The 14,594-nt window shown below is 40.5% G+C and overlaps 2 protein-coding genes across 2 annotated transcripts; one reads left to right on the top strand and one right to left on the bottom strand.

The window, feature by feature from the left end:
* The first annotated feature begins 1,067 nt into the window (after positions 1-1,067).
* ND-B15 (NADH dehydrogenase (ubiquinone) B15 subunit) lies at positions 1,068-1,704 on the top strand. Its single transcript, XM_065235827.1, has 2 exons — positions 1,068-1,277; positions 1,377-1,704. The coding sequence occupies exons 1-2, from the start codon at positions 1,158-1,160 to the stop codon at positions 1,587-1,589; spliced, it is 333 nt and encodes a 110-aa protein (XP_065091899.1). The 5' UTR covers positions 1,068-1,157; the 3' UTR covers positions 1,590-1,704.
* On the bottom strand, positions 1,660-14,246 carry Trs31 (trafficking protein particle complex subunit 31). The gene is made up of 4 exons (XM_065235822.1): positions 13,982-14,246; positions 13,794-13,920; positions 13,549-13,731; positions 1,660-1,789 (listed from the first exon to the last, which is right to left on the bottom strand). The coding sequence occupies exons 1-4, from the start codon at positions 14,149-14,151 to the stop codon at positions 1,691-1,693; spliced, it is 579 nt and encodes a 192-aa protein (XP_065091894.1). The 5' UTR covers positions 14,152-14,246; the 3' UTR covers positions 1,660-1,690.
* Positions 14,247-14,594: the final 348 nt, after the last annotated feature.

Here is a 14,594-nt window from a genome sequence, read left to right as displayed (position 1 = left end):
GCGTAACAGTGTATATTTGTAGGAGATAATGGGGAACCCAAGAGACTATGCACTCCATTTGCAGTTTCCCGTCACTAGATGTCTTGTTCGTTGGACGATTCCATAGTTTATTGAATCATTTATTCACTTTCGGATTTTTAATAAAAAACCGTAGGAATAATTAGATGACTAGTGTTCCACATTACCACAAACTGGGATCCATCGGGGCTAATTCATATGAAATTAATACCATCCCGCATAAATGCGAACCATAAATTGACCTTACCTAAAATGGTTAAAAATTGTTTATAATCCCTGCTAAACTTTAACTGAAATGGTTATGGAACTTTACATGAACGTTTAATGATAAAGTTTCAACCTTATGTATTATGGTTTTTTGGAACTGGACCTTACAAATAATGGGTTGTTAAGAACCATTACCATTCCAAATTCTTGTTTTCTCCATACATTTTCAGAAAGAGAACTATATAAGAACGTTTTTACTTATGATTTGAGAACATTAATGGTAATGGTTATGGTAGTCAGTAAGGTCCATTAATGGTTTTGTATTATCGCTCAACTTTACGTGGAATATATCGTGAATTGGTAATCAGTAAATTACAGGCAACCAATTCGCGATATATTCCACATAAAGTTGATCGATGTTACAAAACCATTCGTGGACCTTACTGACTACCATAACCATTACCATTAAAGTTCTCAAACCATAAGTTAAAAGGTTCTAATATAGTTCTCTTTCCGAAAATGTATGGAGAAAACAAGAATTTGGAACGGTAATGGTTCTTAACAACCCATTATTTGTAAGGTCCAGTTCCAAAAAACCATAATACATAAGGTTGAAACTTTATCATTAAACGTTCATGTAAAGTTCCATAACCATTTCAGTTAAAGTTTAGCAGGGATTATATACAATTTTTAACCATTTTAGGTAAGGTCAATTTATGGTTCGCGTTTATGCGGGATTCGAGTTGTTTTTCGGAACGATTCCAATACTTTTCACTCAACCTCAGCTCCCGTATACTGGTGCCCAGTTCGTAATTATTATTTGAGCAACTTCAGCTGTCAAAACTGATATTCCTCTCAGAGCCGCCAGAAACAGCAAAATCTGCACACCGTGCACCTTTCGATCGAAAACGGGAGGAAAGACCTAATCTGCGATGGCCACTCCGGAACAGATCCAACAGGAAAAGGCAGTCCGCCGGGCAGCTATCCGTAACGAGTACTGGCGGACGATGACCAACCCTCACGGTCATCTGCATGGCGAAAGCGGCGGAGTGGTAAGTTTCCTCTCCGTACTGGTTATGTCATCGATCTACCTTTCCCAAGCGAATCAAAACAAAAATTCTACAATATTCCAACCCAATGTCTCTCCGTAGTTCGATACCGGTCTGGCGCGCTTCCAAGCCATGCGAGTCAATCACTTCGAGCACTTCAAGCCATCGGGACGCACGCTGAAGATCGGTATGTTCGGCACAGTGATTCCGATTGTGCTTTACGCACTGATGTTGAAGAAAGAACGTGATGGACGAGAGGAGCAATACCGTACCGGACAAGTTGCCTACAGGGATCGTCGGTTCAAGTTCATCTAAATCAATATTTACTTCGATCCCGGAACAGTAGAGGGCGATTTCGGAAAAGAGAGGGAACGCTAGGAAACGATTTAATTGGCATAATAAATAGATCACTTGTTTTATTTTTCCTCCAGCTGTTTGTCTCTGCTGATAACATGATCTTCGAACTTGACCATATATGTGGTTCCTTTGTGCCAGTGGGCCGATACTTGGCATGTCTGTAAAAGAAAACATAATTGTTGATACTACTAGGAAGTGGTTTATAGCCTCCATATAACATTAAGCATAAATTAACTGCTGGATCAGGCTTAGAAAAGTATAACAGTAGAGTGGTTTCTGACAATATGTAGTAAACATCAAACTGTAACACGTTATATTAAGGATGTGGTCTGACCAAGGCATAAGCAGGGTGGCAACTACTGGGAATTCCTAAAGACCTGGAATTTTGCTACCAGTGTTTTATAAAATAGTTTTAAAAATTCTGGGATCATCGATCTGTGTGCTGTTTTTGAATAAATCATCTGAACATAGTACCAAATCGATAAGATAAGAAACTTCATAATTACTTCAGTTTGGAATCTGACTTGCATTGGAACACCGGCAATATTAGCAGAAAAAGCAATTTCTGGCATTTAATTCTATGGTTTGATCAGCTATAAAATTTTTTAAAGACATTCTAGCACCATACATCCTTCAGCAAAGATGTTAATCACTTCCTGGACTATATTTGTACATGGTTAATTACATAATTCAAGCAAAATTATGGTTTCTATAGGGGTAACACGTATTCAGGCCTATTTTGCGTTGCATGGTGACTCTGACTAATTCGCTTGGACAAAAAATCTGCCAGGGTTCGTTAAATATTGTAATTTATCTTGAAATTTATATAAAACAGCGAAAAAGGTTATCTTCCATTTAATTTCACTTAATTAATGGCCATAATGTCCACTTAATTAATATTCATGACAGATACGTATTTCGACTACAATGTGCAGTCGTCATCAGTGTCATTCCCACTAAAGAACTTATCAAAATCTAACCCCCTTAAGTATTCATTCCCTAGGTAAAAATGTCAAGAATACAGGTATAAAAACTGAAACTACAACGTGTAGAATCGGAACCTACTTAACTAATAATAACCATAGATTTAAGTAAAGTAAAGGAGAAAAATCTATTCAAAACTCTAATAAGGAAATATTCCCAAAGGCTTGGTAGCCATCACAATGAAGTAATGAATTTTTACCTATGGGATGAATACTTAAGGGGGTTAGGTTTTGATAAGTTCTTTAGTGGGAATGACACTGATGAAGACTGCACATTGTAGTCGAAATACGTATCTGTCATGGTTACCATCATTAATTGAGTGGAATTAAATGGAAGATAACCTTTTTTGCTGTTTTATTTAAGCATTCAGCTAACAACCCAATTTAATTACTTCACTTGAAATGTATGTTCTCAAATTTATCCGTTTGTCATCTGCGAGAACTTGAAACTATAAACAAAAAAAAATCATAACTGCAGGGTTGCCAAACTCATGGAAAACTAAGACTGATACTTTGATTGCCATACTTCGGCACGTTCGGCACAACGCTTGACTCAGCTTTCAGAACAGATTGAGATGTGCAGAGTAGAACAATTCAAAATGAAAGGATGGGAGTAGGTGCTGATAAATCCCTTTAAAATTTGTGAGATATTATTAGTAATAACGACAAACAAATATGACTCAATGCCATTATCGTGAATGTCACAACTTCAAACTTCCTTTTTTTATTCTTCAAACGCCGTTAGCCAGAATATAACACTAGTATGTAATTCATTAGGGGAAAAGTTGGTTTCGACTATAGCTTAACCTATTATCGTTAGGGGGATAAACAACGTCCTTGAGAGCTCAATTTTGGCATGTGGATACATTGTGTTTCAGAGCATGTATTGGCCAAATTTGAGTGCTCTAGGACTTTGTTTATCCCCTGACGATAATAGGTTAAGGTATTGTCGAAACCAACATTTCCCCTACCTAAAATGACCCATACCCGTATCTATTCCCAAAAGATGTAAATTTTCCTGAATATGTTTACTATTTGTTATTTATAAAGAAAGTTTGTTTTGAAGCTTTCCCAAATACAATTTGTACGGTTAAATTGCTTAACGACGTGTTCAGGGTACCATCTGTGGTAACTCTCCATCTTTATCCACTTGCGTCCGTTCGCAGCAAGAGTCGTCGAATCAATCCTCTTCGTTGCTAATCAATCCCCTCGTCACGTCCAATTTCTATCTCAACACACTCACACAGTTAATTCAGTTCTCAGGCATACAGCCAAATCCTACTTACACTACTACTACTACTACTACTACTACTACAAATGTAACTTACACGATGTCACTTTCCATTCGCGTGACGAAGCAAGAAATAAACTCGCACTAACACCAATACACACTCTGCCTCTGTTCGCCACTCAAGCAAAGGGGAAGAGAAAGAACCTGGGGGGGGACGTGCTGTCAAATCAGCCTACTGATCATTCTTGTATGAAACTGGTTCCAAACGTAAACAAACGCTGTATGTTTCTTATGGCGTGTTTACGTTTGGAACCAGTTATGCGAGGCATGCGAGGTAGGCGACGATTGTTCGTATTTGACAGCCACCTCCCCCCCTTGGAAAGAACTGGACTCGTTTCGACTTTTCACCTTGGTGGGTTCCACTCAATGAGGTTAATATAGAGGTATGGTTAAGTATTAACCCGGAGGCTGAAAATAGCCCAAGTTTCTTTCAACATGCTATATTTTATTCTCACCCGTTCATTTAGTTATAATAAGTTTTAATTACGGCACCTCATCTCATCTCCCACATTTTTCCTCTTGTCTACCATTAACAATAAATGTTATAAATATATTGGTCGTTGAATCGCGTTGGCTTTCGCAAGTTGTTTCGCTGACGTAGGATCCGCATTCCAAGGTCTGTTGCAGGCAGAGATGACGAATCAAGTTCGGAGTTATCAGTTTCCGGCAGAATTAGTAAGCCTTCCTCGTTATCGGGCTGCACGTTGTCATCAGGTTCCTCTAACACCATCGGTTCTTGATGGACGGCAGGAGCTCGTGTTATGTCCCGGACATTCCTTGAATACTGTATACCGCGCTTACTGATCAAAACGACTTTCGCACCTTCCCTAGCAATGACCGTAAATCGTTCTGAGGAAAACGTTGGATCTACTTTAGATTGTCTCTGCTGAGCCATTAGAACGACGTCCCCGATGCCAATGTCGGATTCTTTGGCACCATGTGCTGCATCTGCATACCGGTTACTTACTAGTTTGGCTTCACTATCCAGCTCTCTTAGTTCCGTCCGGTCAAATGCCTTGAAAGAGGATTCGCTCCAAAGACTCGGGAATGTCCCTCTATACTTCCACCCTACTAACATCTCGAAGGGTGTAACGCCCAAGCGCGAATCGGGAACCAGAGTATTGTGCTTATGTACGTAACACTGCAGGGCGTTTATCCATTATCCGTTTATATCTCTAGGAAACCAGCTGGTTGTAAGGTGCGATAAAATTAGGGACTTAGGAGTAATTCTTGACTCGAAGTTGACATTTGTAGATCATGTGAATACCACAATTCACAAAGCAAATAATATGTTGGGATTCATAAAAAGATTTAGTTATCATTTTAAAGACCCATATACCATCAAAACACTTTATATAGCTTACGTGAGATCAATTCTCGAATACTGCAGTGTGGTTTGGGCTCCATACCATGAAACTTATATAAATCGTATGGAATCAGTTCAAAAACAGTTTTTGTTATTTGCTCTTAGGAAACTAGGCTGGACCTCTTTTCCCCTTCCTTCTTATGAGTCCCGTTGCATGTTGATAAACATTGAAACACTTAAGAAACGAAGAGAAATTTCCATGATTTCCTTTGTCAATGATATTATCTCACAACGCGTAAATTCAGAAAAAATATTAGCAAGATTAAATTTTTACGTACCATCACGCATGTTAAGAACTCGAAATGTATTTCAACTGTCACCTCACAGAACGAATTATGGTAAAAATGGACCAATTAATAGAATGATGAGAGTGTATAATAATTATTGTGAGCATATAGATCTAACGATGTCTAAAGATACAGTAAGGAGAACACTAACTGCTAGGATTTCATCTCGTTAAGTTTAAAACAATTTTTATTTTTTAGATATTTGTATATGCAGTCTACATTTGCTGACAATTTCAAATAAAACGTATGTTTTAAAATAGCATGTAAGGCAACAGCACTATTGTAAAACGGTCTACACTGATTGACGACAAATAAATAAATAAAATAAATTCTTACCTTCAATTTTCGAAGCAGCAACCGCCTTAATAATACCCTGGTTCTGGCGTTCAACCGCACCATTGGTCTGTGGGCAAAGGGGAATTGATTTCCGAATTTTGACCCCTTTGTTCTCCCAACAAGAAATGAACGCTGAACTTTTAAACGGAGGCCCATTGTCGCTTTGGATCATGGTTGGGCATCCCCATGTTTGAAACACTTGATTCAAGGCTGCGTTGGTACTATCGGCATCCGTGCGCTTCATTTCTATCACTGAGAGGTACCGGGAGTATGTGTCGACGACCACTAAAAATTCACCACTTCCGAACCCAGGAATGCAGAGAAAATCGATTTGAATAACTTCCCACGGACCATCGGGAATCTCGCGACTGGATAACGGTACAGGAGGATTCTTTCGTCGCAAAACTGCACACGTCGCACAGTTTTTAACAAACTGAACAACCTCCTTTGCCATTCCCGGCCACCAGAAAAATTCTCGCATGATTCTCTTCATTGCAGTTTCACCCACGTGTCCTCCATGAGCTGACGTTAGAGCTTTGGTCCTGAGATCTCTGGGGAGTACTGCTCTATCATCTTTGAAGACCAAGTGTCCGAGAAAGTGTAGACTCTTCTTTTGCGCTTCGAACTTGCGCAGAATCTCAGGCCATCGGTTTGAGTGTACCGCCGTCCTTACACCTAGCAGTTCATCATCTTGCGCGGTAATCCTTTCGATCTCCTCCCAAGTTATCTCCATACAACCCGAGTCTAGAGTGTACAGAAAGTTAGTGGTATCCTCTTCTTCGAACGGAACGGCTTCTTGGGTCTCTCTTATCAACCGTGACAGCGCGTCAGCCACATTTTGGTCACCTGGGACCCTTTCTATGGTAAAATCGTAAGGCTGAAGTCGTAAGGCCCATGTTTCAGCTCGTGATACAGCCCGTTTTCCAAGGCGGTGGCTTGTGCTAAAAATAAACTCATTGGCTTCGGCATCGGTGCGAATGACAAATGACCGACCCAACAGGTAATAAGAGAATCGTTCCACCGCCCACACAACGGCTAGTGCTTCTTTTTGAGTGTGTGGATACTTTCTTTCTGTTGTTGTTAAAGCCTTTGACGCACACGCGATTATCCGTGGGACAGCTTCACTGTTATACTGAACAACAACCGCCCCTAGACCAATCGGAGAGGCATCAACGAACAGATCGAGCGGTTCTGTTGCGCTGTAGTATCCGAGATTCTTTATTGTTTGCAAAGCATCGCATCGCAAGAAGTCGAATTCCATCTCTTCCTCGTTAGTCCAGTAGAACCTGTTCGAGTTCGCCAGCGTTCGGAGGCGTTCCGTCTTATCCGCACGATTCATAATAAATTTATCCGTAAATGTCACCAGCCCTAAGAAGCTTTTCACTTCCGAACAACTAGATGGTCTTTTAAATTCTTTGATAGCGCTAATCTTCTCGTTCTTAACCATCCAACCGTTCGCCGTTAGGACAAAGCCCAAAAATTTTACTGAATCACTGCCGAAAACGCACTTAGATTCATTGATCTTGACGTTGTGGTCCCGGAGACGTGACAAAACTACTGACAGATACTACAGATACGTTGAAAATTGGCAAGACGAGCATTCTTGATCACGAAAGTAAATAAATAATTCTACATTTGATGATGTTTTTTTTGTTTTCCTCTTTTTTTAATTTATTTTCCATCAAATTCATTTATAATAAAATATAAAAAAATACTTCACAGTGCGAAAGTGTGTCAGTGTCACAGTGTCATAACCAGAATCATCCAGCAAATTCATTTAAAATTCATTGTTAAAAAAGAGGTTTACAGTGAAAAGTAATAATATGAATCATATCGTCAGTAGGAACAAATCAAATTTCTGAGCCTCCACTTACGTGTTCTACCGGTTCTGCATCAGCTTCCATCGTATCTACAGCAACTGCAGCTATCTTTTCAATTTTCATTTCCGTGGTTTCCGATTTGCAAGTGCTCATCGACGCTGGTTGAGGTGGAAGACGACAGGTCCTTTGGAAATGGCCTACTTGACCGCAGTTCCGGCACGACTTTCCAATAGCCAGACAGTCGGATGGAGAGTGGAATGCGCTTCCACATCTCCAGCATCTTGCTTCACGTGGTCGGTTAAAATTCATTCGTCGCTGTTCAACTTCCCCACTTCTTGAATAACGGCGTTGTTCAAATCGAGAATCATTGCCAAATGCACGGCCACGAGATAGCCGAGGGGCTCCGTTTCCGTGATATGGATGGAATCTATTCCGAAGAACTTGATCCCGTGGATAGTCCGCTCTAATCGGGGCTAGCAATGCCGGTTCCTTTGAACCGTGCTTTTGGTTGTAGTAATCTTCGTTGATCTGTATGGTCTCAATTTCTCTTACCGCATCCACTAAGTCAGTGACTGAACCTTCACGATTGAGAATTCTCAGAGCTGCTTTGCGCACCTCTCGATTTTGCGCATGGCCAGCAACCGTTCCAATTATCTCCTCCAATTTCTTACCTCCAGAATACTCACATAGCCTAGCGACGGAAGCGACTCTGTTGACGAATGTCAAATCTGACTCTTCCAGTTTCTGCGTCATCAACGCAAGCTTTCTCCTTTGCAACATAATGTCGGAGCCTGACCCGAAGTACGACTTCAATCGATGTACCGCATTCGCGAAAGGACTGGTGTTCGGATCGGGTGCATTATCCGCTGATTTTGTGTTGTTATCCTACCGACTGCGCCATTGTGGTAACTCTCCATCTTTATCCACTGGCGTTCGTTCGCAGCAAGAGTCGTCGAATCAATCCTCTTCGTTGCTAGTCAATCCCCTCGTCACGTCCAATTTCTATCTCAACACACTCACACAGTTAATTCAGTTCTCAGGCATACAGCCAAATCCTACTTACACTACTACTACTACTACTACAAATGTCACTTACACGATGTCACTTTTCATTCGCGTGACGAAGCAAGAAATAAACTCGCACTAACACCAATACACACTCTGCCTCTGTTCTTAGAGCACGCCACTCAAGCAAAGGGGAAGAGAAAGAACTATAGATCAGTGCACGGTCCCTAACCTCACTTTTTGCTCCCTATCATTTTGCTTCTGAGTAAAAGAGATAGCAACGAATGGGAGCCAAAACAAACCACCCAAAACTGTCAAAACTTACGGGTGAGAGAAGAGTGCGGCAAATCTTCGTGAACTGATCAATACTCGTTTCGACTTTTCACCTTGGTGGGTTCCACTCAATGAGGTTAATATAGAGGTATGGTTAAGTATTAACCCGGAGGCTGAAAATAGCCCAAGTTTCTTTCAACATGCTATATTTTATTCTCACCCGTTCATTTAGTTATAATAAGTTTTAATTACGGCACCTCATCTCATCTCCCACACCATCCAAACCATTTGTGGAATTGTTCTATCATTTGGGTTGTCGTTCGGGTGTGGTGTTTTTATTAGGGTTTATAGCTGAGTGTGCCCGGCCTTGCTCGGGTTTCAATATTAGCTTGAGGTTATGCGCCAATTAAAAAAAAGCATGCTATATTGTACGTAGCCCCCCTTCCCTCCCCCTCTTATCTAAGGGGCTACCCCTTATGATTTTCACATGCCAAATTCGGTTCAATTTGCTTGATTAGTTCTCGAACCCCTGCATACAAATTTTCACGCCGATCGTTTCAGTAGTTTAGGAGTCTATAAGGGTCAGACAGACAGACAGACGTGGCTTTGAAGGCGGCGATCCAGACGTTTCCGGACATGGCCCGGATGGTGCTGCAGAAATGTCTGGACGAGGGTCAGTTCCCTGATAGGTGGAAGGTACAAAAGCATGTGCTATTGCCGAAGCCCGGAAAACCGCCGGGGGATCCTGCATCGTATAGGCCAATATGCTTGCTGGATACTGTCGGAAAGCTCTTGGAGAGGATCATCCTGAACAGGCTGACGAAATGCACGGAGAGTGAACACAGGTTGTCGGAGAGGCAGTTCGGATTCCGGAGTGGGAGATCGACGATGGATGCAATTCGAACAGTGATCGACAGAGCCGAGAAAGCTTCCAAACAGAAGCAGAGAGATGCGCCGTGGTTACGATTGATGTGAAGAATGTATTCAATAGAGCCAGCTGGGAGGCCATCGCCAAGGCGCTGCATAGAATGAGGGTTCCAGAATACCTATGCAGGATTCAAAGTAGTTACTTCCGGGACCTGGTCTACGCGTCAGACACGGGGCAGAAATCGCTTAGAATCACGGCGGGAGTTCCACAAGGCTCCATTTAAGATCCCAAGCTGTGGAACGGAATGTACAATGGCGTGCTGACACTCAAGCTGCCCAAAGGAGTTGAAATCGTTGGCTTTGCGTACGATGTCGTCTTGACGGTAACCGGTGAGACGCTGGAAGAAGTGGAAATACTGGCGGCTGAGGCGATAGATACCATTGGTAACTGGATACAAGGAGCGAAGCTGCAGATAGCCCACCACAAAACAGAAGTGATGTTGGTCAGTAACTGTAAAGCAGTGCAGCGGGCATAAATCACCGTTGGAGAGCACACAATTGTTTCGAAGCGCGTGCTGAAGTATCTAGGAGTGATGATCGACAACCGGCTAAACTTTAACAGCCACATCGAATATGCTTGCGAAAAGGCGGTGAAAGTCATCAACGCAATAGCCAAAATCATGCCGAACAATTCTGGTCCAAGCAGCAGCAAGAGGCGTCTTCTGGCTAATGTGTCCTCATCGATACTAAGGTACGGAGGTCCAGCCTGGATTGAAGCGCTGAAAACGAAGCAGAACCAAAGGAAATTGAGCAGTACATGCGAGTTGTGAGTGCGTAGAGAACCATTTCGATGGAGGCAGTATGCATTATCGCCGGTATGATCCCAATCAGCATCATCCTTGGCTGTGCGCAGCCAAATCACGTCAACTTGAAATCAATTGGCATTGATACTTTGTTGATTGAAAAAAAAATTATTCAGCCAAATTGTCACATTGTAGATCTCCTTTAATTTGAAACCATTGAAGCACGCCTCATCAAAAACAACTTCTAACACAACGGTAACGATAGTGTCGGCAAGGTATCTTTAAACATTAAAATTAAGAGGATTTGCCGTAAGCTTCAATTAAGAATATTCATGGACTTCAATCTTGCATGAAGCACATATCTCCAAAATCTGGATATCTCGATCAGTGGTGGCACGAGTATTGGAGTATAACGTTTTTTCGTTGACATTTGATGCTTTGTGCAATGACCATAGAGAAGACACACAAACACAACTGGCAAGCGGAAAAAATGTCTGGTCACTTCTAAACTGTTTTCTGCAGGCGACATAACATTATCGCACAATGAAGCAGACAAATCAGCGGCGCGTGCGACATACATTTATGTCATACATTGTAGCATTTATGTGATGTTTATTGCATGGATTTAATTATATAAGAATGAATACTAACCACTCATAAGCATAGATTTTAAAAATATGCTTAAATAAGTGAGTTGATAATTTACTGTCACCCGCAAGCTTGCAGCTAAAATGTAATTTAAATAAACTGTTTGAAAAATATTGGGCTATTTACGACATTTTTCCTACTCTCTATCTCCGTCGTTTGCTTCAAATTTCAATAAATTAAAACAGTTCTATATAGAGATTTCTAGGTCTTCGTCATTTTCTTCTTCTTCTTCGCTTTTCAAGCTTATTGCTAATCGCATATTAGTTTATTGCGTGCTTTCAACTTAGTGTTCTAGATGCACTTTCACAGTTATTAATTGAGAGCTTTCGATGCCTGTACCATTTTTGCATTAGTATAATTGTGAGGCAAGTACAATTATACCATATGCCCAGGGAAGTCGAGATATTTTCCAACACGAAAAATTCCTAGACCGGACCGGGAGTCGAACCCGGATACCTCCAGGATGATCTTCCTTTGTAGCTGCGCCGAACCTTAAAATTGTATCATGAAATTCCTTGAAACTCTCATAAAAACTTCCTCCCTCTCCAAAATTTCTTAAGAGATCTCTTCAGAGCTCAATTATTTTAGATTTTTTCATAGTATCCTTTTAGTTTATCCACATAACTGGATGTATGTTTGCGCAAAAAGTCCTTATAAATTCTCATCAGAAGACCATAAACTTCTCCTTAAAATTCGCCTGATATTCTAATCACAATCAAAGTGATCAAAATATTGAAATATCCTAGATTCAAGTATCTATCACTGCCTCAGTATCTTGAAAATTTTCTAAAATCTTACTATCTTTAAGAAGCAGTGCAGACAGGATTAACTTGTTATTAGAAAAAAAATCATATAAAAGTGCCCATCTTGCACAATAAATTATTCATTCTAAAAACAATATTTCAAAATTTATATATTTTTTTAATTGAGGAATATTTCTTATAGAGGAAATGGATGTAATGTCGGCCTAAATGTCCCTAATTTGGGTCCATACATAAACTCAGCAATCGACTAAATTTTCAATAGCGACCAAAAATAGCCATTAGCAGGCATGGAAAATCATTTACACTCATTTCATGCATTCATTTACATTCATTTGCCTCTAACTTTTTTCATCAACAGCATTCCGCAAAACGATGTATGGACCTTTAGTAGGTTTTATTATTAGCTACAACTTTTGTTCATAACTCAAATCTGTATCTCTTATGCATCACGAATTAGAGCGAGCTGAACTTGTTACTGTTTTCTAGTGAATGTAAAATACATTCACTGAAAAACAGTAGTGGCTTCTGTTCGCTCTTATTCGTCATGCGTAAGAGATACGGATTTGAAATGGTAACAAAATTTGTAGCTAATAACAAAACCTATAAAAGCTTTGAACATTATTTTGCGGATTTCTGTTGATGAAAAAAGTTAGAGGCAAATGAATGTAAATGAATGCACGAAATGAATGCAAATGATTTTCCATGCCTGGCCATTAGTACCGTCACAATGACGCGTCCATCTAGATAAAATTGATAAATAGCAGATTTTTAGCGATGGGCCCAATCTTAGATCCATAGGCCAACATTAGAGCCATTTCCCCTATATGGTTTGAGAAAGTTCAGTCAATTTTCTGCAATTCACGCATTTTAAATTTGAGTAGGTCTCATCATTTTTTAGTTATATTGCAAGCATTTAAAAAAATTTCTCCCATACTTCACCATGAAAAAAATTTGAAACCCTTTCGATCATTTCGAAGTCTAGCTGTCGCCACGAGGGGCAACTTTTGATCACCAATAGTATTATGGGCGATGCACAATCAATTTTAACAGTTCTGATCTGTCCGAAAAATGCAACTCTTTCAACTATTTCATCATCCAGGTCCAGTCCTGATCAGTAATAGATTAACATTGTACATTATGCCTACGCATCAAATTTCAATCCATGTGAATATTGAAACAAAGCGTCATAGGCAGAGCAATGCAACAACAGAACATACACCCCCCGACTCTGGAGTGAATGACCTACATACAATTTGCCGTTGTTTACTACGCCACTTTCGCCGAAGCGTACCACGACGCATCACCATTCCATTTCATTGTTATTCATCAATCGCCGAAGGAAGGAAACTTTGATCGGAAACTACGCAGATCAAGTTTCAACCAGATCACACGTTCAACTAGCTGATGATGGTGACCCAGACGCATACTGTAACTAATGTTTTTACTGATGATAAATGAAGAACAGAGTACTTACAAAGCCACAGTTTGATAGTACCGCCTGAATAATACCGGCCACGAAGACGGCACAATTCAGGGAACCCTTATCTTTCGGCACGCTGATAAATTTGTTGACCAGTGGCTCCTTCTCGATGATGTAGTATGTGCATTCGTCATCGGTTGCATGCTCCAGTTTGTCAGCATCCTTTCCGAACAAAGTCTGCAATGATGCAATGGGGTAAATGACGCTATTTTACACGACAATCATGTTCAATGACCTACCTTCCACAATGTTGTTTTAATAAAGAGTAACATGTTAATTAGTTTAGTTTCACGTTTGGAATTGCGTTCCCTCACAAAATACAAGTCGATAATCCTACAGCCAACATCTTTTCCTAGATCGTGTAACCTGAAAAGTGGAGAAACAGTTGGAATACAATAGTGCAAAACTTTAATTCGGGAAAGCATACTTATTCTGCAAATCTGGAATGGTATTGACGCGACTTTGAGAATACTGGACCACTTCCGAAAATAGCAGCGCATAGCAGCTCAGTGAAACTTCCCCCTTGCCACGACTCAAGGGCTTATCCAGGATGCTTATCTTCGGGCGTGTCGAAAGGTTTAGATTGATTTTCTCCATCACTACGGCGAATTACGGGTTTTCAACTTAACTATCTTAGGAATTCTCTCAAAAATATTCGTTTGTTTACGATCTACGTTAGGAATTATTTTTATCACTGAATTTTGACAGAAAAACACGGCATCGAAAGAGAATGAAATTTACCTGCGGGGAAAGTTTATCTCACTCTCATGATTTGCTCAGTTCTCCCAACGAATGAAGTGAACAACGACGATGCCTTCAACGAGTCCTCTTGTGGCAGGTTCTATAAGCAAACGCGATTGAGTCACCTATCAGCAGTATTGACGTCTTGAAGTGAAACTTTCGCTGTCTACATTTCGAAGTGAGAACTGTTATATGGATAATGACACAGAGAACAGACGTCAAACTTTGGTCAGAAACTTGTGTAAAGGTAAGTGGGAACGTCACCGTTTCGTGGCGCTAGCATCTTCTGATTTCCTCTA

Source organism: Ochlerotatus camptorhynchus, unplaced genomic scaffold, assembly GCF_037179485.1.
Source record: "Ochlerotatus camptorhynchus isolate MF236.1 unplaced genomic scaffold, CSIRO-AGI_Acam_v1.1 ptg000503l, whole genome shotgun sequence".
NCBI classification, from domain to species: Eukaryota; Metazoa; Arthropoda; class Insecta; order Diptera; family Culicidae; genus Ochlerotatus; species Ochlerotatus camptorhynchus.
The sequence above is the reverse complement of the archived record's forward strand: the minus strand, read 5'-3'. Positions and strand labels throughout refer to the sequence as shown.

Bases quoted from the DNA above. Each gene is read 5' to 3' on its own strand.
- ND-B15 (XM_065235827.1), top strand. From the start codon at position 1,158: ATGGCCACTCCGGAACAGATCCAACAGGAAAAGGCAGTCCGCCGGGCA. The intron at 1,278-1,376 runs GTAAGTTTCCTC...GTCTCTCCGTAG, and splicing joins ATGGCGAAAGCGGCGGAGTG to TTCGATACCGGTCTGGCGCG.
- Trs31 (XM_065235822.1), bottom strand. From the start codon at position 14,151: ATGGAGAAAATCAATCTAAACCTTTCGACACGCCCGAAGATAAGCATC. The intron at 13,921-13,981 runs GTATGCTTTCCC...TCCACTTTTCAG, and splicing joins ATTCCAGATTTGCAGAATAA to GTTACACGATCTAGGAAAAG. The intron at 13,732-13,793 runs GTAGGTCATTGA...GCATCATTGCAG, and splicing joins TTAAAACAACATTGTGGAAG to ACTTTGTTCGGAAAGGATGC.